The sequence below is a fragment of the Aspergillus piperis genome, assembly GCF_003184755.1.
Source record: "Aspergillus piperis CBS 112811 unplaced genomic scaffold BO85scaffold_11, whole genome shotgun sequence".
NCBI lineage: Eukaryota > Fungi > Ascomycota > Eurotiomycetes > Eurotiales > Aspergillaceae > Aspergillus > Aspergillus piperis.
Window position 1 is genome coordinate 353328 of NW_020291601.1, and position 22712 is coordinate 376039.

Sequence of the window (22712 nt, forward strand, 5' to 3'; positions counted from 1 at the left end):
CAATGCCCTACGTTCTATGATAAGCATCGGATAGAAGCCGAGACCCCCACCTTCATCCGAGGGTGCTGCCGCGAGTGCTGCCGAGGACAGCCACCACAGATGTCAGGGATCGGGTTCTTCATAGACCAAATCGGATTTCTTCATACTGCCTCTCTGACGGGATAAAGGCAATGTCTCATTTCTAATAGTCATTTCCAATTCTCGGAAGAGTCGATACTGTGGGAAACCTATTCATACGAGCAATGGACCATAATGAGATATCACGCGCCGTCATCAGGGTTCGGACCACAAATCCGAGTTATATAAACATATTCATAGGTAGTATCCAATAACGACATGTTCACCGTTGAAGTTGGTGACAACATTACATGATCCATTATTCGACATGGCTCTTTCAGCAATATTCATCCAGGTTGAGCTACCCACTGTTATTGGACTGGCAACCAGTAAGGCCACAAGGCCTTCTTCCGACCTGCCGTAATCCCTGGTCCCGGGAGGAAAGATCGTCAAGAGGGAATTGGTCGATCCAACAAAGCGTCTGAACAACCCACCCCCAATGTCCATCTACACGATGAAGCAAACTCGGCTAGAGGGACACAACATGCCACTCCACGCGGCCACAGATCCATTCCCGCTGTTTCCCGAACAGCCATGGTGAAAAAGATTTTGGACCAGATCTTCAATGAGAAGCTTCTGTCGTAATAGGCATACTCGTGTTCCTTTCAAAATAGATGTCAGGAAGCTTCTGGAAGTCCTCGACCGGACATCTGAGGTTGCTGGAAATTGACCTCATTCCGTCAATGGACGACTTTGATTAACAGGATCAACATCTCGATTCGGAATGACAACGCGAACATATAATGAATGTCAATATTGCTTCCCCGGACGATAAGCTCCCGGTTATCGCCTGGTGTCATGATAATTTCCCGCTTGTGTATGTGATATTTATTTCAGATTGCACTGAAATTGCCAGTAGAGAGACGGCGCTCAGGACGCCTAGTGGGAGACTATGGAATTTCGTGGGCCAGCTATGGTATGTTGATCACCCCGTGTATGCATATTTACAGTAATGGCACAATTGTCTCGGATTATAGAGAACCACTGCGGTCATGCAGGGTAGATGCACTGAAGGCCGGGCACTCAAGGCGCTTGATGGCCGCGAGCACCTCAGCATGGTCACTTGTTTCCGACAGAAGTGGCAGAGAGACTCCTCGTCGGAGTGCGGGTATCAGTGACATGATTGAGTTCTACACTCAATACACGGTGTACCAATTATAGGTCGTGGAGGGACGTTTTATTCATCAAAAAAGAAGAAGAGGGGGAGCGTGTTAGCCAAGAGGCCATACGAAACTCCTGTGATGAAACATTTTCTCAATGATCGGATGTTCTTCGTCGAATCAATTTCGACGCAGATTCAGAAGATTGCATAGGTGCCTACAGTTTCTGGCAGTACGTTATAGTTGCCTGGTTTGGTCAGCCAGCGAATTAACATTCTGGTAAATAGATCCATTCTCTTCCCGTCCATGGCATGATCCTTCTGGCAGTTTCGTATTGGTTACTGTTGAGGCATTCATGTAGGCTAGTCACGTGCTGCGCTCAGGCCGCCCACACAAAGCACCTCTGCTTTGATTCGCTCTCCTAGATAGCTCAATTCAATCCACTCATTTGCTTCGCGTTCGTTCCGTTCGTTGCTGCTTTCGTTGCTTGCCTAGAGCGCTCCTCAAGAGTTACCATGGCTATCCGACCACTGTGCAGGTTGGCTAGCTCACTTACTAGCTGTATCAATCATACTGGGTTTGACCGTGATTGAGTCTAATCTTCAGCCTTACTTCTCGATTAATCCCTCTTTCTACCGCAGTTTATCTTAACCGATAAGCGAAGCAGCAGGAGGACACTCGGCAAATCTCGGGTTGGCAGCCGATCGTACGAATCTTGGGGGGTTTTTGCGAGGGTGCTTTTCTGTCAACGCCAACGTCGGCTTATCTGCGGGGGTACGACCCACAATATGCGGTATTGGGAAAGGCTAAGCTTGTTGATCAAGACCGCATTCAGCTGCCGCACTTCGACCAAAAATGCGGGGGATCCGAGATGCATTAATCGTCTTCTGTGCCTCTGTATTGGCGCCGACGTCATTGGCTACGCCGGCTTCCAACACCTGTTATAAAGGGGTCGCCATGGCCTTCTCACTGCGCTGGAATCTTCCTTCTTCTCTCCAGGAAATATTCAGCAATCCCTTTTCAATATGGACGTCGACAAAAAAGACATTGAGGACGTGCTGCAGCCACCCGAATACGTCCATGACGATGTGTTCGGAGAGATCTCGGAGCACGGTCCCAACTTTCGCAATGTTTATTCAAACAGTTCTCATTAAGAAAGTCACAAAAGCTGATTAATTCCGCTAGGTCGGGTTCATAGGAACCGTCATCCTCATGATGAAGACGCAGATTGGCTTGGGCGTCCTCGCCATCCCATCCGCTCTGGATGTTCTGGGCATGGTCCCGGGCATTATTTGTCTGTTTATAATCTACTGCATCACTACTTGGTCTGGCTATATTGTTGGCACCTTCAAGATCAACCACCGCGATGTGTACAGCATTGACGATGCCGGTGCACTCATGTTTGGCTCGGTTGGCAGGTGGGTCCTCTCAGCCGCATTTTGCCTTTGTACGTGACCCCATCACATAGTCGAAGTAATATAACGCCAATAGTAGTTACTAACCATATGCAGATTACGTCTTTACTAGCGGTTCTGCAATTCTCGGTCTTTCCATTGGGTTGAACGCTGTGTCTACCCATGCAACATGCACGGCCGTCTTCACCGCCGTTGCAGCCATCTTCGGTTTCTGCTTCTGTAGTATCCGAACGTTAGGTCGCATCACCACCATTGCATGGGTGGGCCTACCATGTATTCTAACTGCCGGTACTTTCCCCATCGACACGTCTTATGCATGATACACTGACTTTACACAGTGATTATCGTTACTGTCGCGGTCGGTATAGAGGACCGCCCCGCTGACGCGCCCAAAACGGACGGGCCCTGGGTTTCCGACTGGGTGGCCGTCGGACATCCCAGTTTTGCGGATGGAATTGCAGCAGTATCGAACCTCCTATTCTCCTTTACAGGAATCCCGGGTGAGCTAAATCCCCTGCTTGCTTCTTCCCTGTATGCTACCTCACACTAATATCCATCACCTCCAGGGTTCTTTTCCATCGTTAGCGAAATGCGAGACCCTCACCAATATACCAAAGCCGTGGTCATAAGCCAAACTGGCGTTTTAGCCGTATATTCCATAATCGGCGGAGTTGTCTACTACTACTGCGGTACCTACGTTTCTTCACCGGCCCTTGGTTCAGCCGGTGGAGTTGTAAAGATCATCAGTTATGCATTTGCACTACCCGGGCTCCTAGTCACATTGACAATCGTTGCACATGTAAGCCCAACGCAGCCCAAATGCGACCTAGACCCCAACGTGCTAACCATACCTCGTTGCAAAACACTATAGATCCCCGCAAAATTCATCTTTGTCAATATCCTCCGCGGCTCGCGCCACCTCACCAGCAACTCGCCCACGCACTGGATCACGTGGCTGAGCTGTACCTTCGGAATAATCGTGATCGCATGGATCATTGCCAGCACAATACCCATCTTCGATGCACTGGTTTCGCTCATTGGTGCTTTAATTGGCCCGCTTATTTGCGTTCAACCAATGGGTGCTATGTGGTTGTACGATAACTGGAGGAAGGGGAAGGATGCAGCGCGTTTGTCGAAAAGGTGGATGTTCCAAGTGGTGTGGAGCGTGTTGGTGATACTCATCGGATCCTTTATGATGGTTGCGGGAACTTACGGGTCCATTGAGTACATCATGGCGTCTTATGCTGAGAGTGGAGGGTCAGCTGCTTTCTCGTGTGCTGATAATTCTAACTCTGTTTGATGGGTTGGTTTGACCCATGAGGAAGATATATTAGTGTTCGGGAGACGATATGTGTGTACATGACCAATATACTAGGACTATAGACAGAGGTACAGATACCAGCAATACACTTGAACTTCGTATTTACCAGAGGTGTAACAAAGCTAGCTGACCTCAACCTCAAGATACTGGAGCCTGTTCCAAGCCTTTGGTGCTCTCAAAGCACCCAGATCTCTGCGAGCCGCTAACGGCACATACAGCGGGTTTTCGGGCCTGATTCCACGGGGTGGAGAGCAAGTCTGATCTCTTGACAGCATTGCGTCGGTACGGCCTCTACCCCTTGTGTGTGGGACCAGATATTTATATGCTTCTTTTAAACAGCCTTCTGGCGTGAGTGAAACAATTCCATGATCTAGTTATGCAGGAGATGGTCGAAGGGAGATTAGTACAGGGATTTGTGAGACTACCTTCTCAGGTTTCGATTCAGTCAAAATGTGACGGCTTCGTCAATGGGGACGTGTTTTAACCTTTTCTGTCTCTATTGTTTCAATATGGAGGTTTACCAGATACGGAATAGTCGACTGTACATTTAGCCCACGGATTAGCAAACTTCTAAACCAAATCCTCCGTACCTCCAGTCGCTACTCCTGGTGCTAAAGAGAAATTATCCGTCGACCATGACGTCTCAATGCCGGAAACCCATGCTTTCAGATTCGCGGTGGAAAGATCCAATAATGCATTGTATTGTAGGCCCATTTTGTTAAAAAATTAGCGAAACATAGCCAGAAAATCTGCTGTGCCGCAGGTAGCGTGACCTTTCAAATTAGTAGTAATGCACAGGCACTGAAGTCAAATCCTAAGGAATGAGATACACCCCGACTAGGGTCATCAACATTATAGTTCCATTTTAAACTAAAATCAACAGTTCAATTACGTTGAGGTACCTCAGGATTTAAATGGTGCCATGTCAGTCAGCTGGACAGATAAAAATAAATGAGAGTAGACTGGTAAATTCCTGATTTGTGTTAACGGAGAGGATGGGAAGAAGTACAGTATAAACGGTATTTTCGGGAGAATACATAGAATATGAAGGCATAAAAGGTTACGTACTCCGATATTCTCTACACCCGGCGCTTACAAAACCAAGACTCTAATCCTTACTATCATTATGAGCCGGAACTTTGCGAGGGGCCTCCACAAGGCCTCTGCTTCTCTGATGCAATACACTGGAGCTCCTCTCGAGGAGATGATCATCACCAATGGCACTATAGAAGGCCCTTTATGGATTGATGCAACGAAGCCTGTCTGCAATTTAATTGAGAAATATGTAAGATGATTTAATCACAAGCCCATAATAGTTGGCGCTGATTTTTCTAGGTTCCAGAGATCACTACGGGAGAAATTCAGTAGGCATCACCGTACTTCAATTGAACCAGTCATCTAATATCATCGCATAGAGGCTCCAAGGCTCACTTCTCTTTTAACGATAGAGAGGATCAAAGCCTTGTTGTCACAGTGGGACTGAAGACTAATGCAGGAACTCGTACTGGTACAATCCATATCCACCAGGACAAGGCGTGGAAATTCCTCGCTTCTCGTGAAGGGAGAGAAGGTGGGTTTGCGGAGAATATTGCACAGGCTCGCATTGCAGGGTTTATAAACAGCTAGGCATAGTGCTTCTTCCATCTGTGCTTGAGGAAGGAATTCGATTGCAGATGTTGGGAGACTATAACAATAAATGTTTTGTATGTCACATTCTATCCCGTAGTCGGGAGGTAGTATGTACAGGAACACCCCGTACATCAGGTAGATTTAATAGTGGGACTTAGGAGGTGAACTGCCTTTAAATTCATCACACTCCATAAAATGCAGATAATTAATGGTGAAATTTTGCCTATGCCATAAGCTCCACGTGATGCTCCAGAGGTTTCCACGATCTCACCTAGGGACTGTATACCTCCAGCTTCTTCTGGAGAGTGATCAAATACCATAGTCATTTCTCTTTCCCTTCCAGCTGCACCTTTGCTATTCTCAGTTTCTTTCTTTTGAATTTAGGGTCCTAATGTACCGGTCTTCGAGATACCAGCGCAATCCTCTTGCTTCTCGAACCTGGCTGACCTCAAAGCGACCACTGCTCTCTACGTCCTGCAGCCCGTTATATTTCTACATATCCAAATACCCAGGATGGTACCCACAACAAAGAGCTTTGGTCTCCCCTCAGTGGACATCGATGCCACGGAACTTTCCATCTTCTGGATTCAAATTACTCGACTCATCCTTACGTATTGAAGAAGAGACATTACCAACATATCAGGCCCAGAAATATTATCCCATCCAACAGGGGGAAATTTTCAACAACCGATATCAGGTTTTAGCCAAAATAGGCTATGGAGTCACTTCCACTGTATGGTTTGGTCGTGATTTGGTGTAAGTACATCTAGGCTATCATCTACTTTCTGGGTGGAGCTTTCATTTACAATGTACTACAGAAATTCCAGCTATGTTGCTTTGAAAATATACGTGACAGGTGAGAAAAGAGACCATGAACTGAATATCTATCGTCATATGAACTCAGCAGAGTTCAAACATCCAGGTAAAAGTCTCATTCGAAAGTTACTCGATCATTTCATTATCACGGGTCGCCATGGGCAACATATTTGTCTTGTTCACGAACCTCTAGGAATAAGTGCGAGTGAGCTGCTGAAATATTTTCCTGGAAATGCGGTAACTCTTGAGGATATGAAAGTATGCATCCGACAGTTACTCATTGCGTTAGATTTCTTGCATTCTGTAGCTGGTGTGATTCACACGGGTACGTATGCCTTCTTATCTAGCGATATCGAGAGGCTAATTTGTTTAGACCTTCAACTGAAGAACTTGCTTCTTCCCACGCCAAAGCCAGAGGCGCTTTTCGAATTTGAGGAAGAAGAGCTAAGAATGCCGTCAGCACGAAAGGTGCTTCAAGACCGTACTATTTACAAATCGTCCCGCTTCCCTCCTGGAGACGGACTACCACTTCTCAGTGATTTTGGCGAAGCTCGACTCGGCGATGAGGAGCATAACGAAGACATTATGCCAGATCCTTACAGGGCGCCTGAAGTGATTCTAAGAGCAAACTGGGACTATAAAGTTGATATCTGGAGTGTCGCTATGGTTGTAAGTCCATTACCCTCATACGACAATCCTTCAGGTTGCTGGTATTGAGAATATGCTTATCTGTATGCTGAAGGCGTGGGACATTGTGAGCTCAACCACACTCATAAAAGGCAGAAATACAGATGGAATTTTTGATGATCGTGTCCACCTTACAGAACTAGTTGCACTCTTAGGCTGTCCACCACCCGACTTCCGCGAACTAAGTCATCTCAGTTCTGTTTTGTGGGACAACTCCGGCACCTGGAAAGGATTAGCCCCCGTTCCTGATATTACCTTGGAATCTTTGGCTATTGATATCAGAGGCGAAGACAAAGACGGGTTTCTGCGGTGGATTCGACGGGCTTTGCAATGGAATCCTTCTGACCGACCGACAGCTCTGGAGCTTTTGTATGATGAGTGGTTGATGAAGGGACTTGAACGAGGAAAACGGGAAAGGACTACTCCGCACTGAAGTTTGATTTGCCATTATTTTTCTTTTCTTTTTCTTGCCCCCTTTTGGTCAGCCTTCGGTGAGTCCACCCAGAAAATTTAGCCATATTTCAGTCTCTGTTTGGCACCGGTGACCATGTGGGTGATTCCTATAGAGCCAATAAAGACTAGAATAATTTATAGGCGCTTAAATCTCAGATTATCGATTATATTACACTCCTTTCTCCAAGCGTACAACACAGCTATTAGAGTACCTGACGGGAGACAGTCACTCCGAGTCGTCTGTCAACTACGAAACCCCACCACCTGGCACTAACGAAGCACCAGGGTGAGAGTTACACAACAATTAATAACAATGCTTGAATTATTGAGTTTGTATTTGACATGACTTTTGCTCGTATACTCAAGCTCAAGCTTCCAGACAAATGGTCGTCGGATTACCATGAACACACGAAGATCCATTTATCCCTGTGAGCATGTCATTCCAACTTTTAGCATATCACAGGGTTTCCAGGCAGGAAGGGATAGGACAAGATATAGAAGAGGAGTGGAGCTGAGATAGTTAGACACGGGATCAAATACGTCAGATATGAAAGCCGATCCGAGATCAACATTGGTTTACTTCCGACGCTTCGGTTGAAGACGGTTGTCAACTGAGATGGTAGTCCCTCAGTACTCTACTCCGATGCAATTCTGACGGTGTTCCCAGGGCTTCAGGGTGATATTTAATATTGGGTTCTAGATGATGATGATCTAGAAAACATGCGCAGGCTCGGTTGTGTTCGTTAAGCCTAAACGAATACTTCGAATTGGTCGCAGTAATAGTAATAGGAGAGCCCGTGCGATCGCGATATTTTCCAAGAAAATGTTTTACCAAATCCAACTGTGGGATTAATCCCGGTGGTGCTCGTCAGTTTCGGACACTCCTTCCTGGGCTGGGTTGACCTTGGCGGTTGCAGCTACGTCGCCTCAGTATTCGAGGTTGAAGCGTATATATGCCCAGTAGCTCGGACTGGCTCCTACTCCTTATGAAGAGATTCTTAAATTGAACAGGGGACATGAGCATAGGTACACTTTCGGCATTTATACTACTGGCAGTATCCCCTTAGTACTATACTACAAGATGGGTTTCTGCTCTGATGCTCAGGACCGTAAGCTGTACCTTTATAAATCTCGCGTTAACAGATATTTCGGCTGGGAGAAGCATGAAGCAAGTATGGAATGTTCTAAATTAGATTTGATGCACTTCTTGAAAGGCCTTTAATCTACCAGACGTCTTATATCTTACTTGCAGTTCAACCATTCCCATTCCTGAAACTGTTGACAAAGAAGACACTACTGCGACGTACAAAACTCAAAAAGTCACCGAACTAACTTTATTTTGCTTTAGATGGATTATACTTTGCTACTATTGACCCACCTATTCTCCCGGGTTCGTAGGATAAGCATCGATAATATCAAATATATCCTAAGACATGATAATGTGTTCATTGACTTGGCCTGTTAATAAAGATGATGAATGACCGGTTACTGGGGCATATGAGCTTCTCCTTCGATCTTGAAATCGGTTAGGAGAGCATGTTGATGTTCTAGACCTGGCAACTGAATCTGGAGTGCTTCTTCGTCTAACTTGTAGTTTTAGTTCAGAGAATTCAATTTATTGCCACTTAAACATCCACTAAGTTCGTTAAGCTGTACGACTCATTTCCTATTCTTATCATGAGTGAAATTAACTTTTAGAGCCAGGGATAGCCATAGCAGATCGTCGGGTTAGCTTAAAACTTAGCAGGAAAAACAGGAGACACCACGCACTGAAAACCTTATGTGGGTCCCGGGCAGTGTATTCTGTACGAGTATACGAAGGATTCAAGATCTCTTGCTGGTCAAAAAGTCTCGGGAATGCTTCTCGTGGCAAAAAGAAACGGTGGTTCAACAAATGAAAAGGCGCGTTCGTTTTCGTACAGGTGCCAAGCTTCCGTCTTCATCGCCCGCTGCAACGGGCACAACGATGATAGACCCACTATATTCACGGCATTGCGACGCCATGTGTCCCGTCTGAAGGACCTATAAATACCCTTACCAGCAGACTGCAGTTGGATGCTATTCATTGCAAAATATCAGGAAAGATAAGAGTACTTTCATTCAACTAGAACAATGAAGACCTTTGGTGCCGCGACCCTCATTACTGCGTTGCTCGCCGCGAGCCAAGGAGCAAATGCCTTCACCAAGACCAACACCAGCCCGCTGAAGAAGGTAGCAGAAAGCAAGGGTGTCCTCATTGGGTCCGGGGCTATCAATCCAAATTATCTCAATGATTCTTTGTTTGCGACCGTCCTTGCCGATCAGTTCCAAAGCCTCGCTCCCGAGAATGAGTTGAAGTGGACATTCATACACCCGACCCCAGGCCACTACAATTGGAACGCGACCGACCGCCTCGTCAGCTTTGCGGAGAAGCACGACATGGTGGTAAAGGGGCATGGGCTCATCTCGAGTTGCTGCAACCCCGATTACCTCCTCAACATCACCGATCCCAAGCAGTTCCGTGCCGCCATGGTCACTCACTTTGAAGCGATCATGCATCGATACGCCGGCAAGATGGATCGGTGGGACGTTGTCACCGAGGCTCTTAAGACTATGGGTGGCGGCCTACAGGTCAATGACTTCTACAAGGTGCTTGGACCTGGATACATTGCAGACGCCTTCCATATCGCTAGGGCAGCGGGCCCAGACGCGAAATTATTTCTCAGCGAGAATTCGGTCGAGTCGCTTCCCGGTAAGCGTCAAGAGCTCTACGATCTAGTCTCCGGACTTGTATCAGACAAGGTCCCGATCGACGGAATCGCTCTACAGATGCACGTTACCGAAGTAGCTCCGATCCCCGGGGTGATTACGGATATTATCAAATCTTACACTTCTCTTGGATTGGAGGTAGCCATCTCTGAGATGGATGTCCATACCCTGAACACCACCCTCGAAACTGATATCTACAACTCCGTCCTCACTGAGGCCCTCGACGCTGGAGTCACCGACATTACCTTCTGGGGATTCACCGATAAGCACGCCTACACCTGGATCAAGGGCGCAAAGCCATTGATGTTCGACGAGTACTACAACCCCAAGGGTGAATTCTACGCTACTCACACTGCCCTTACCAGCTTCGATAACAAAACAAGCCCCAACTGAGTTCGAATAGCTTTTCATTTCCGAAGCTCTGTTTGGAGGCCCCGTCTGCATTTGTGCGAGGAGGATTGATGCTATGGGGTGAGATTGTATTCACGGAAGGTTCAACACTCCGGATTCAGAACTCTCTCTAGCCAAGAGGCCTGTCGACAGCCTTAGATTGATTATTTTTCCAGCAGCTTTGTATTTGTACTACCTAAGAGATTATAATAGATTACCTTGAATTGTATTCAAAGGATACGTGCATACTTGCTTCCTCATACTGTAACGAGTTCTTTTCAGAAGCTATAACGGCTGCTGAGCTTAAATTAAAACATACTGATCGAAATACACCATCATCCCCGAACCCAGGAGACACGCCTTCATACCGGTGCTTGCGGTTTGCATACAATTACTTCGAAATTGAAGTAATAAATCGTTTAAGACACTTCTATTTGCATAATTTTGCCCAGTTTTCCATGCTAGCAACATCGTACTGCGCACTTGGTAGGCACAACCCACCTACAGCACGACCCCAGGCTTATTTCAATGAAATGGGCGTTGCAGGGTAATCATCCGGTTTCCAGCAAAGTTTAAGGATCCAACAGTGTAAAGCCGTTGTTCTCCATGTAGAAAAGGTCGGGCGGCAATTTCGCCTAGTCCATCGACAAAGTGGTTCTAACGGATATGCAGAGCTTAACCGGGTTCATCGAATCAGGGGGCTTGTTCGTTCCCGCATAGACTTCTGAGGTCCCCGTTCGTGTTCGTATAGCCGCAAGAGGTTCCACATGGCTCAAAAATAGCATGTAACTTAGAATGGGACGTAGTATGGTAGTATGATTATGAGCAACAATCCATTAACCCGTGTTAGGATGGCCGATCTTTGCACTTCAATATTCATCATGGTTGAATGTTGAGGCAACCATCTATGTAGGCTTGACCATGTGGTTCGCACTCAGGCTGTTATATTAAGCATTATTTTACACTTGCTCTGCTGTGTGTTTTAGGTAAATAATATATGTATTCTTTCATTATATTCTTTTCCTTTATTTTCTCTTGTTTTTATTATTCACTGTAAAATATATCTTAATAAACTATGTATCTGGTCTTCATACTATAGAATTATATCAAAACCATTATAACTACCGAATTACAAGGCGGGGAGAAGTGGGCTGCTTGCAATGATACTGTGGAGGATGAGGATATGGTTCTTTGGCACAGTAAGTTATACTCTTTCCCAGTGTATGTCATCTTCATTGACAATTTTCATGGCATCCGGTCTTACCCACAACCCTCGCATTGAGGATTTCCCGGTTATGCCGATGGAACGTTTCAACGTCATGCTTAAACACGATGGTTTCTTCACGAAGAATCCGGCACTCGACGTTCCGCAGTTCTGCCAGTCCTTCAACCGATCCACCCAGCATTCCAAGCCCTCTTGCTGCTCTGGGCCACAGGATCGGAGTCAGCCGTGGTTATAGAGTCGAAGACCATCCCATCTATACTAGTAAATTATGATGAGAACATTGAACGAGATAACACAGGAATGTCATTAATGAAAGGTCACGAGCACAAAGAGAGCTTCTTTCAATCTCGAAACGAACATTTCAAAATCAGCATAGTAGACATTACCCGCTTGCCCCCCCCCCCCAAAGCCGAATGCAAACCTTTGAAAAATGACGTTGTTGCTGTAAATACCGATATGCCTCCTTGGTCTGTCTAAAATCAAAGACCTGATCATCCAAAATGGGCTTGATGTCTTTCTCCTCAATAAACCGATTCATCTCGCGATACTGATCACGAGTGCCAAGCATTAATCCTCGAACTATATATGTACTGCCGCAGGTCGGCTATGAATTGATAAAAACCAGCAGATATGAATTGAAAGCATCATTGCGAGGAAGCAAGGTACAATCATTATTTTTTTCTTTTTTAAATGAGTCATAACACGGACTGCCTGCCACTGGTCATAAGAGGCTATCTGCGTCAAAGCTGCTGACATCACAATCCCCTCGTGGCGGCTACGAAGTAGCAGACTCATGATTTCGTCTACTTCGAAAATTAACTTTCGGCGCTCGCCAGATATATATATATATATTCTGGAAAGATGTGCAAATGCGGGTGAAATTATAGAACTCCAAAACCGATAATATGGACTGTCGTACACTGTGACGGAAAAAAAAAAAAAAAAAAATAACGGCAATCAAAGTCGAGCCACTGGCAAGGAAACAGAAACATCCACGAGTCAAGCCGGAGTACTATGAGGCTTAAGATACATTCTGGTGTGTGTGAGCCCGCGGCCGCTTTCGAGTATTGGTAGCTCAATTGGCTGGCATTTGTCTCGGTCAGAGCATGTGCAATTGCTGTGACGTTTCTGATCTAGTCATGTCTGCCAGGAAGTGAGAAATGCAGGTCAGGATTATCGGGGTTTATCTCGTATTGAAACAGCTTTAAATACTCCAATCATTTGAGAACTAATTCTTTCCTGATTAGTAGGTCCTTGAAACCGTGCATGCCTCGCTCAGAAAGGTAGATCAGGGAGTCAGTCCTGTGAATGAACTCTCTGTTTCAAGTCTTTTTATATATTTGACAGTTGGCTCTGACTAAGGACTGTACCATGAGACTGCAATTTCTGGATTATAGTTAGGAAAAAGGATTCCTTGGTAATTATTCAGTAGAGACCCCATCCTGAGTTGTAACAATTCTCATTTGCCACGCTTGTTAAATCATCTTGCAATGGCTGCTACCCAGCAAATTCTCTACGGATTCCCCTAACCAGCTCCGTCGAGGTGCCGTGTTCAGGTTTGCCACACACACACACAACGTGGTTGAATGATTTTGAGTTGGGGGATTTACCCCAAAGCTTTGTCTCCCGAACAATTTAAGCTCAAATATCGAGACATTAAAGATGTATATATCTAAAACAGGTGTCCCTCTATAAATAAGACTTGAATCTGACTTGAATGATGCAAGTGACCGGTCAGCTTCAGAGATCGCAACATGTTTTCACGCTGGTCATTCATTAATTACCTGCGACGCTAGTACATTTGTTTCTACTCTTACAAGACACTAAACTAGCTATCAGGTTAGGCACGGTAGTGGGAGATGGAAGAGGGAGACCGAGCGCTAGACCAGGTAGCCTCAGTGCCCTGAAGGACCAGATTCGTGTACGGAGTAGCGGATGTGCTCAGGGCTATCCGGTTAGAATCCTACTACTACCCGAGTCGATGGTGAGACGGGAAGAAAGAAAGAAAGAAAGAAAGGAATAAATTCTTAGCTCTGATTATCTATTCTATCCAGACACACATACTGATACTAGTTGGCCAACCTCTGCTTTAGTCGCTCATTATGAGCATCAGGAGTCTGTCTCCCATATGCAGAGTGTTGGGGGCCGTAAGATCTGCCAGTGGCAAGTATGGGTCGTCTAACGGCTGTGACACTTGAGACCACCATTTGATCTGGACAATGGTATTGTCGCCTTATTGTCATCCATTCCACCTAGATAAGGTTGCTTCAGGTTTCATCTTAGTTCTGGCGCCAAGTATCATTGCCTGTGCATTGCAGCTGCTCCTGAAGAAAAATTGGTAGAAGGATTCAACGATTCGCATGTTTTTGATCAGGAGCGAATTGTGTCAAAGAAGATCTTGGGGGCTGTACAGGCTATTGTGGTGTGTTTGTTGTTGCCTTCCGCGGTGGGTTCGGGGGCTAAAAAGTGGAGATCTAACAGTAACATACAAAGTACGGAGTAGTCCGGTTTATTCCCGGTGATTCTGGTTATTATAGTGGAGCTCGGCAGGGATTCCAATTCATTTTGATACTTGGTATAGCCCACCAATAGTGATTACTATCTACCTGGTTAGTACCTGGTCTTGAGACTAGTAACGATCACTTCATCAAATATGTCTCTAGTAACGAAGGCGTTTCAAGCAATTTTATGATAAGCTTATACTCAATCACCTCATAAATTTCTTATAAAATAGAAACCACCATCATCATCACGATCAAGATGCTTTTGAACTCGTTGATTTTGGGAAGGTAGATCCAGGGGAAGACATCAAATATAACATGTTCCTAGGCTTTAACGTCAACGCGTAGCTATAACTATCACGCAGGCAATATTGGATGAGAGACTCACTGCGATAAAGGATTGAAATCCCCGCGCAGCTCCACCATACTAACAAAACATCATCGGGGGTCAACCGGAGTACTACAATGCCCATATACAGACTAGTGCTATGTCAAGAGTTCGAACAAGGTCCCTCCCCCCACTTAGTCCCTTGAGCGTTTTATATTCCGGTGGCAGTGTCAGACTAATACATTATTTAGTAACTTTGTATACAAGCCCTAGTATTTTATGATGGTTCTCTACATGTAATGCAGTCGATTGTCCGTTCGAGCTAGGTGACTCGACTTCCCAAGGCTATGTAGATTGCGCATATATAGTGCAAGTACTTAAGGCGCTCGATATGCATTGAGCCTCGTTCCATGTCCTTCCACCCTTCCACACCTTCAAGTTTCCCATCTCACTTGAAACAGACAGCATTCCTCTAGCAAAATGCAACTTCCGGCAGGGCTCGAACATCAAGCAATCGGGTATACTCGGTCCGCGAGTTCTCCGAGCGAGGGATTTGCAATCATTGGTATTGGTAAGTGATTTGCTTAGTTAGTCCAATCTATGAATGTCTCAAAGGTCATATTCATATGGAACTTCCAATGTTCTAGGGTGTCGCCTGCCTGGTGGCATAGAGAGCCCATCCCAGCTGTGGGAGTTCCTCAAGCAAGAACGTTGTGCAGCTGGGCCGATACCAGCCTCACGCTTCAACAATGACGCCTATACCGGGGGCAAAGATGAGCCTGCCACCGCGGTGGGGCCAGGGGGATACCTCCTGACAGAAGACATTCGTCAATTTGACAACCAGTTCTTCGGTATCAATAATCGGGAAGCGGCCGATATGGACCCCCAGCAACGAAAACTCCTCGAGGTAGTCTTTGAGTGCTTTGAAAGTGCAGGATACTCGTGGGGTCAAGTTTCCGGGGCGCAAGTCGGATGTTACGGTATGTGAATATACTATAAACCATCTACACTGGATTTGAAGGGAAAAACAATCTGACGGCCAAAGTCGCCAATTTCTTGCAAGACTACGCTTCCCTGCAGACCAAGGATATAGAATGGCTCACTCGCTACTCCGGGGTGGGAATGGGAACATCGATTCTCGCCAATCGAATTAGCCATGTTTTCAATCTCAAGGGCCCCAGTTGTACCATTGATACTGCTTGTTCCGCCTCGATTTACGCATTACACCAGGCGGTCTCGGCCCTGAGAAATCGCGATTGTGACTCCGCTGTGGTCGCCGGTGTGAATCTCCTCCAATCCCCCGATGCTCACGTCTATGCATCACAGGCCGGGGTGATTTCACCTACTTCGGTGTGTCACACGTTTGATGCCTCTGCAGATGGTTAAGTCAATTCCTTTGGAATGTAGTTGACACTATTAAATAACACTCATCACAGCTATGGCCGTGCAGATGGAGTAAATGCTCTATACATCAAGCGCTTGGACGATGCGATCCGCGACGGGGATCCGATCCGAAGCATCATCCGCGGCACCGCTACCAATAGTAACGGCCGCACCCCTGGAATTACCCAACCAAGCATTGACGGCCAAATTTCCGTGGTGCGAAAGGCTTACGATCAAGCGGGCTTAAGTCCTTCCGACACAGCCTATGTAGAAATGCATGGGACTGGTACGGCTGTCGGTGATGCGATGATGAGTTGGCGACACCGAGGCAATGTTCAAAAATACGTGTCCATGCTGATCCATGAACAATTTCCTACCTATTTAGGAATCTCAATCAATTACTCGAGTGTTTTGTGAAGAGCAGCCTCGTGGCTCTCCACTGCTGGTGGGCGGCGTGAAGCCAAATCTCGGTCACGGAGAGGCTTCCAGTGGCTTGACGAGCATCATCAAAGCGACACTCGCCCTCGAACGGAGCGAGCTGCCTGCAACCATTGGGATAGTGAACCTGAATCCCAAGCTCCAGCTGGAGAAAAAGGGCATTCAGATCGTGCAGAAAGCAACTCCAATTCCCAAGCCAGTCTCGGGACTCGGTCGCCGCATCAGTGTCAATGCCTTTGGGTATGGCGGAGCCAATGCGCACGCAATCATTGAAGAAGCTGGCTCAGTTGGCAAGCTTGCTGCAAGCTGCTCGAGAGAGGACGACGATTCAAGGGCTGACCAGAGCCAACTAGACGGAACCCGGCCATAATTACTACCATTCTCCGCCAACGACAGCTACTCGTTGGAGAAACGAGTGGAGCAGTTGGCACAACTAAATCTCCCAGCCAGCGTCACCGCGGATCTCGCCTACACCTTGGGGGAGCGTCGCTCTCATCTGAAAGCGCGTGGGTTTGTGATTGCACGTCCCGAGACCCTCGGCCAAGATCTGATCGTCAGCAATCTTCGACGAGCCACTGCGACGGAGGAGCCCGCTTTGGCTGCCAGTCGCAAATTTGCATTCGTCTTCACCGGTCAAGGGGCTCAATGGCAAGGCATGGCGGAAGAGTTACTGCAGGTTCCGGTATTTGCCAACGCGATCTCCCAAATGGACGACGCGCTAGCAGGTCTCCCCCATCCACCATCCTGGAAAATCTCGACCATGTTGAAGGATAAGTCGGTCGATTCCTCCGTGAATCAAGCGGCGTATGCGCAGCCTATGACCACTGCGGTGCAGATTGCGCTCGTGGACCTTCTCCGGGTATTGCGCATTCCAACCGATGGTGTCATTGGCCATTCTTCTGGTGAGGTGGCGGCGGCCTACGCAGCCAATATGATCGATATGCGTGAAGCAATTATCCTCGCATACTATCGCGGACTTGCCGTAGCCCAATGCGCTCCGCTGGGAGCGATGGCGGCAGTGGGACTTACCTCTGAGAAAGCTGAAGAGTGGATTCAAAAGTGCGCGGGCAACAGCCAGGTGCGAGTGGCTTGTATCAATTCTCCGGATAATGTGACCATCAGCGGCGACGGTGATGGTGTAGATGCTCTCGTGTCCTCTCTGACCGCGACGGGGATCTTTGCACGAAAACTGAAAACCGGTGACAGAGCATATCATTCGCATCAAATGGAGGTGGTCGGTCCCACGTATGAGAGTCTACTTCAAGAGGCCAACATCTTCCCCGACGCTTCAGCGGAGGGAGATACGGTCGAGAAAGAAGCTTCATGCATGATGTCCACAGTCGTTCGCCGGACGGTTAGCAAGTCGGATGTTCGCACGACAACTTACTGGCGGCGAAACCTGGAATCTCCAGTACACTTTTCCGATGGTCTACTCAGTCTTGCTGACTCGCTGAAAGCCTTTTACCTGGTCGAGGTTGGCCCACATACGGCACTGAAGCTGCCCATCTTACAGACCTTGGGCAAATCCACTCGGTATCTCGGAACCCTCAAGCGTGGCCAGGACTCCCTGAGCTCCCTGCTGGAGCTTGTTGGCGATCTCTTCACGAGTGGCTTCCCCGTCGATTTCCCTCGTTTACAGACTCTTTATCCCCGTTCAGGTGGCCCACCCAAATTCCTCCACGACCTTCCCACGTATCCTTGGCACTACGAGAAGCTCCTCTGGAATGAGTCTCGTTTGGCCCGCGAGACTCGCGAGCGAAAGTTCCCACGGCATGAGCTGCTGGGGAGCCCCGTGCCTGGCGGCAGCCTGATCACACTCGGATGGCGGAACCGGTTGCATCTGGATCATGTCCCTTGGCTGAGAGACCACAAGCTGGGCAACGAGACCGTATTTCCCGGAGCCGCTTATGTGGGCATGGCTGTGGAAGCGGTCCTACAAGCTCGAGGCGTGGCAATGAGCCACGACTTGGCCGATTATTCTGTCAGCTTTCAGAATGTGGACCTGCCGAGTGCGCTGCCTATCGCCGAACAGGAGTTCATCGAGCTGTACACGGAGCTGGTACCCCGTGAGATCTCCAACCTGACCCGGTGTCAAGATTGGTACGATTTCCAGATCGTGTCTATTGCGGTTGATACGTCCATTATTCGCGCCCGTGGCTCTGTCAAATTAGAGATGGGATCAACCAGTCTCGAGCATTACAAGCTCCCCCAGACGGACTGTCGTCTGATATCCAAGAGCAAGCGGATGTGGTATGAAAGTATGCACAAATGTGGTCTGCGCTATGGCCCCACCTTTCAGCACATGCAGGAAATCCTGACGCCAGATACCAAGGGGGTTTTATATGCCCAGGCCACGGTGCACAGCATCCAGCCCCGATTCGAATCTGCCCAACCGTCGCCGCGATATCTGATTCATCCGGCCGTTCTGGATAATGTTTTACAAGCCACTTTAATCGCTTCGGCTGGCGGCCATTTGGAATCGGTGGCCGCTAAGGTACCAAAAAGCTTCGGTCGTTTAAGTCTCCGAGTCCCTTCATCTGCTGGGAGTACGGCGACGATTCGCGCTGTGTCCACCGTGACTGGGTTTGCCACCAACGACACCAAAGCCGCCCTATTGGACTCGAATCAGAATGCCTTGGCGTATTTTGAGGGGGTGAAGCTCATCAAATATTCCGGCAGTGATCAAATGGAGGAAGTTCGACATCCATTGTATCGGTTTGTGTGGAAGCCGGATGTTGACCACATTCCTAACGACGCCGCATTTGCCGCTGCCATCGAGCATGTTCGCTCCACAACCGACCTCGGGCGTCTTCCAGATTCGAGCAGAGACATCATGATGGTGCTGGATCTGACGGTGCATAAAGATCCCAACGCCGATATTCTCTTTCTCTCTTCAGATCTGTCCCTGGCAGCACTGGCTCTATCAGAGCTCCTCAAGGCACAGACCGTCCACCGCCGCTTCAATACATTCCATTTGGGTCGGTTGGGCCCAGACGGCCAGCTGGAAGTGGCTGCACTTCAGGACTATGCCTTGCCATTCGAGGACGCCTTTGCATCGTTTGTGACCGCGTCCCCGGATCAAACTTTTGGCCTGGTGATCTCGGACGAAAAGACATCCCGTCTCGAGCAGCTGGCTCTCCATACACACCCAGCGACACGGATTATCGATGCCAGTCACGGTCAGGAAGAGCGTTATCAAGGTGAAAGATTCGTCGTTGCCCACGCTTTATCGAACATACGGATCCTGCGTCCAGCACCCAAGGAGAACGACCGCGCTTCCCAGAAATTTGTCAATGTTCTTCTGATCACCCGCACATCATGCCACGAAGATGATGATCGTTTGCGGGATCATCTCGCTGCCGATCTGTCTTTACCGGTCGAGAAATGTCAATTGACGGATATTGGAAACGTCGCTATCGGCAAGAATACCCTTGTCGTGTCAACTGTCGAGCGTCAGCACGATGTGATGGCACGAGCGACACCAGAGGAATACGCGGCCATCCAAAAGATCCTCGCGAAGCCAGTCAGGATGGTTTGGGTCAGTGGCTCGGGACTGCATGAGGGTAGCGATCCCACCCGGGCAGTCTTCCACGGCCTGGCACGCGCCATCATGATCGAGCAGCCGGCCACAGAGATCTTCTACCTGGAAATGGATCCGCAGGCGAGCCCGGCTGATATCTCCTATTATGTGGCCCGGATCATCGCGCGACCAGAAGGCTGTCCGCCTGACTACGAGTACCTCCAAAGCCAATCTGGCCTGCTGGTGAGCCGTGGAGTTCCCGACGACCGCATCAACGATCACTTCCGCAACAAAGACCAGGGCATCGCCGTCCAAGAATCTCTCGGCAGCGCGGGACCGGTGTCCCTGTCCCTGGAAAAGCCTGGTCAGCTCAGTACCGTGCGATTCATCAAGACGCCTACGCGGGATCTGGGACCGGAAGACGTTCTGGTGAAGGTCAGTTGGGTTGGCCTGAATGCCAAAGATGTGTATGCGTTGAGTGGTCGAGTGGAGACACCCGAGGCCACTTGCAGCTTGGAATGTACAGGAAAGGTTCTGGCCATTGGATCCGCCGTTCATGGCCTCGCCGTCGGTGATCCTGTCGCGGTGGGATATCCGGGCCATTTCAGTTCTCATGAAGTGGTTCCCGCGCATGCATGCGTGAAACTCCTCCCCCACGAAGACCTCCGCAGCTTTGCGTCCGTTCTTCTGGTCTTCGGAACCGCCCTGTACGCCCTCGAGCATCGCGCCCATTTGCAACCTGGCGAGTCCGTCTTGATCCATTCGGCGACCGGAGGGGCTGGGATAGCCGCGATCCAGATTGCCAAGTTGATGGGTGCAGAGATCTTCGCCACAGTGGGGACCGAGGAAAAGAAGCAGTATCTAGTCGAACACTTTGGCCTGCAACCCGATCATATCCTGAACTCACGCACTGCTGGTTTTGCAGCTCAGATCCGCTCATTAACCGATGGCCGTGGCGTGGATGTAGTCTTAAACTCACTCATCGGTGACCTGCTCTTCGAGAGCTGGGAGTGTTTAGCGGACTTTGGACGGTTTGTGGAACTGGGCAAAAAGGATATTACGGATCATGGGCGACTGCCCATGGATCCTTTCAAGCGAAATGCCACCTTCACAGCCTTTGATTTGAGCTCACTGTACCTCGCTCGATCCCCCGCCATGCGACGCTGCACCCACGGACTCAACACGCGGATCATAGAGCTACTGCGCGAGGGCAAAATCCAGCCCGTCCAGCCGTTGAAGAGCTTCACCGCAGCAGAGTTGGTCCGCGCATTCCGCCATTTCAATGACCCAGCGCGGATGGGGAAGATTGTGATCTCGTTTGAGGATCCGGAGCTCATGATTCCAGTGGTGCCGGAGCGATTCGTCACACAACTCCACCCGGACAAGAGTTATGTGATGGTCGGATGCTTAGGAGGATTGGGCCGCAGTCTTTCGCAGTGGATGGTCAGTCGTGGTGCCAGAAGCTTCGTCTTTCTGGGGCGTAGCGGGACGAAGAAGCCTGCGGCACGACGTCTGGTGGAAGACCTGGAGCAGCAGGGCGCCCAATGTATTGTCATCCAGGGAGATGTGACCAATGCCGATGATGTCGAACGGGTATTTGAAGCCGCTCCATTCCCCGTGGGGGGTGTCATTCACGCTGCCATGGGACTCCACGAGGCGATCTTCTCGGAGATGACCCACGACTCCTGGCGTGAGGGAACCGCGGCCAAGATCGAGGGTGCTTGGAACCTGCACAATGCTCTCACCAAGTCAGACCGAGAATGTCAGTTAGACTTCTTCATCATGACCAGTTCGATCAACGGAAAGATCGGAACCGCCACCGAAAGCAACTACTGCGCCGCGAACAATTTCTTGGACGTCTTTGCCCGTTACCGTCGCACGCTGGGTCGCCCGGCCATTGCACTGGGCCTGGGCGCCATCGCAGAGATCGGCTACCTGCATGAACACTCGCACATTGAAGAGTTACTCCTCCGCAAGGGAATTCGGTTCCTGACGGAGAGCGACGTGCTCCAGATCTTCGACCTCGCGCTCTCCAAGCCCCCGACCATCGCTCACCCCTCGGATCTCACCACGCAGTCCCTGCTATTCTCCGGAGTAGAGGTCACCACCCTGCAACGGTACCACGAACAGGGATTCAAAACCTTCTGGCATTCCCTGCATGACGTGCGATTCGCCGTCCTCATCAATACCTTGAAGCGCGCATCATCCGGAAACACCGCCGCCGGCGAAGGCGGCAGCAGCAGCACACATGAATCCGCGCTTCGCAGTGCCATCGCGCTCAAGGATGAAGCGCAGGTCATCGCCGCGGCGCAGGGAACCATTACACAGAAGCTGTCCGATATGGTCTTGATCCCGGTCGAGAAGATTAATGTCCAGGCGTCGTTGTCGGACTTTGCCATGGATAGTATGCTGGCGTCGGAGCTGCGACAGCATATCTTCAGCGTGACTAAGGTAGATATCTCTTTCCTTACGCTCATGGATCCGAAGACTAGTGTGTTTAGTTTGTGTACGACTATTGCTTCTGTCTTGCTGAGGGATCAGAATAATTAGTCACTAGGTAGCATATTCATCAATCTAGGCTCAATACATACACATTATATCGCACCACTCTACTAGCAGCACAACGGAGCCTAGCATCATA

The 22712-nt window shown here is 48.7% G+C and overlaps 5 protein-coding genes across 5 annotated transcripts; all 5 read left to right on the forward strand.

Moving 5' to 3' along the window:
* Positions 1-385: 385 nt before the first annotated feature.
* On the forward strand, positions 386-1430 carry BO85DRAFT_460101 (uncharacterized protein; the record flags this gene model as incomplete). Its single annotated transcript, XM_025661696.1, has 6 exons — positions 386-477; positions 514-654; positions 706-772; positions 894-1019; positions 1095-1182; positions 1279-1430. The coding sequence occupies 6 exons, from the start codon at positions 386-388 to the stop codon at positions 1428-1430; spliced, it is 666 nt and encodes a 221-aa protein (XP_025514646.1).
* Positions 1431-2242: 812 nt separating this feature from the next.
* Positions 2243-4057, forward strand: BO85DRAFT_469414 (putative amino acid transporter (Mtr); the record flags this gene model as incomplete). The annotated part of the gene is made up of 6 exons (XM_025662332.1): positions 2243-2347; positions 2403-2664; positions 2729-2920; positions 2971-3132; positions 3199-3431; positions 3504-4057. 6 exons carry the CDS (start codon positions 2243-2245, stop codon positions 3930-3932), a joined length of 1383 nt encoding a protein of 460 aa, XP_025514647.1. The 3' UTR covers positions 3933-4057.
* Positions 4058-6141: 2084 nt separating this feature from the next.
* On the forward strand, positions 6142-7518 carry BO85DRAFT_460103 (U4/U6 small nuclear ribonucleoprotein PRP4; the record flags this gene model as incomplete). Its single annotated transcript, XM_025661697.1, has 4 exons — positions 6142-6338; positions 6401-6723; positions 6772-7067; positions 7141-7518. 4 exons carry the CDS (start codon positions 6142-6144, stop codon positions 7516-7518), a joined length of 1194 nt encoding a protein of 397 aa, XP_025514648.1.
* Positions 7519-9641: 2123 nt separating this feature from the next.
* BO85DRAFT_422600 (endo-1,4-beta-xylanase) lies at positions 9642-10853 on the forward strand. Its single transcript, XM_025657974.1, has one exon. The coding sequence runs from the start codon at positions 9651-9653 to the stop codon at positions 10677-10679; it is 1029 nt and encodes a 342-aa protein (XP_025514649.1). The 5' UTR covers positions 9642-9650; the 3' UTR covers positions 10680-10853.
* Positions 10854-15210: 4357 nt separating this feature from the next.
* On the forward strand, positions 15211-22621 carry BO85DRAFT_520844 (type I polyketide synthase; the record flags this gene model as incomplete). Its single annotated transcript, XM_025665168.1, has 7 exons — positions 15211-15301; positions 15378-15710; positions 15776-16111; positions 16181-16407; positions 16499-16837; positions 16905-16953; positions 16998-22621. The coding sequence occupies 7 exons, from the start codon at positions 15211-15213 to the stop codon at positions 22619-22621; spliced, it is 6999 nt and encodes a 2332-aa protein (XP_025514650.1).
* Positions 22622-22712: the final 91 nt, after the last annotated feature.

What these genes read in the sequence shown, in the direction of transcription:
- BO85DRAFT_422600 (XM_025657974.1), top strand. Translation starts at nt 9,651, where the DNA reads ATGAAGACCTTTGGTGCCGCGACCCTCATTACTGCGTTGCTCGCCGCG.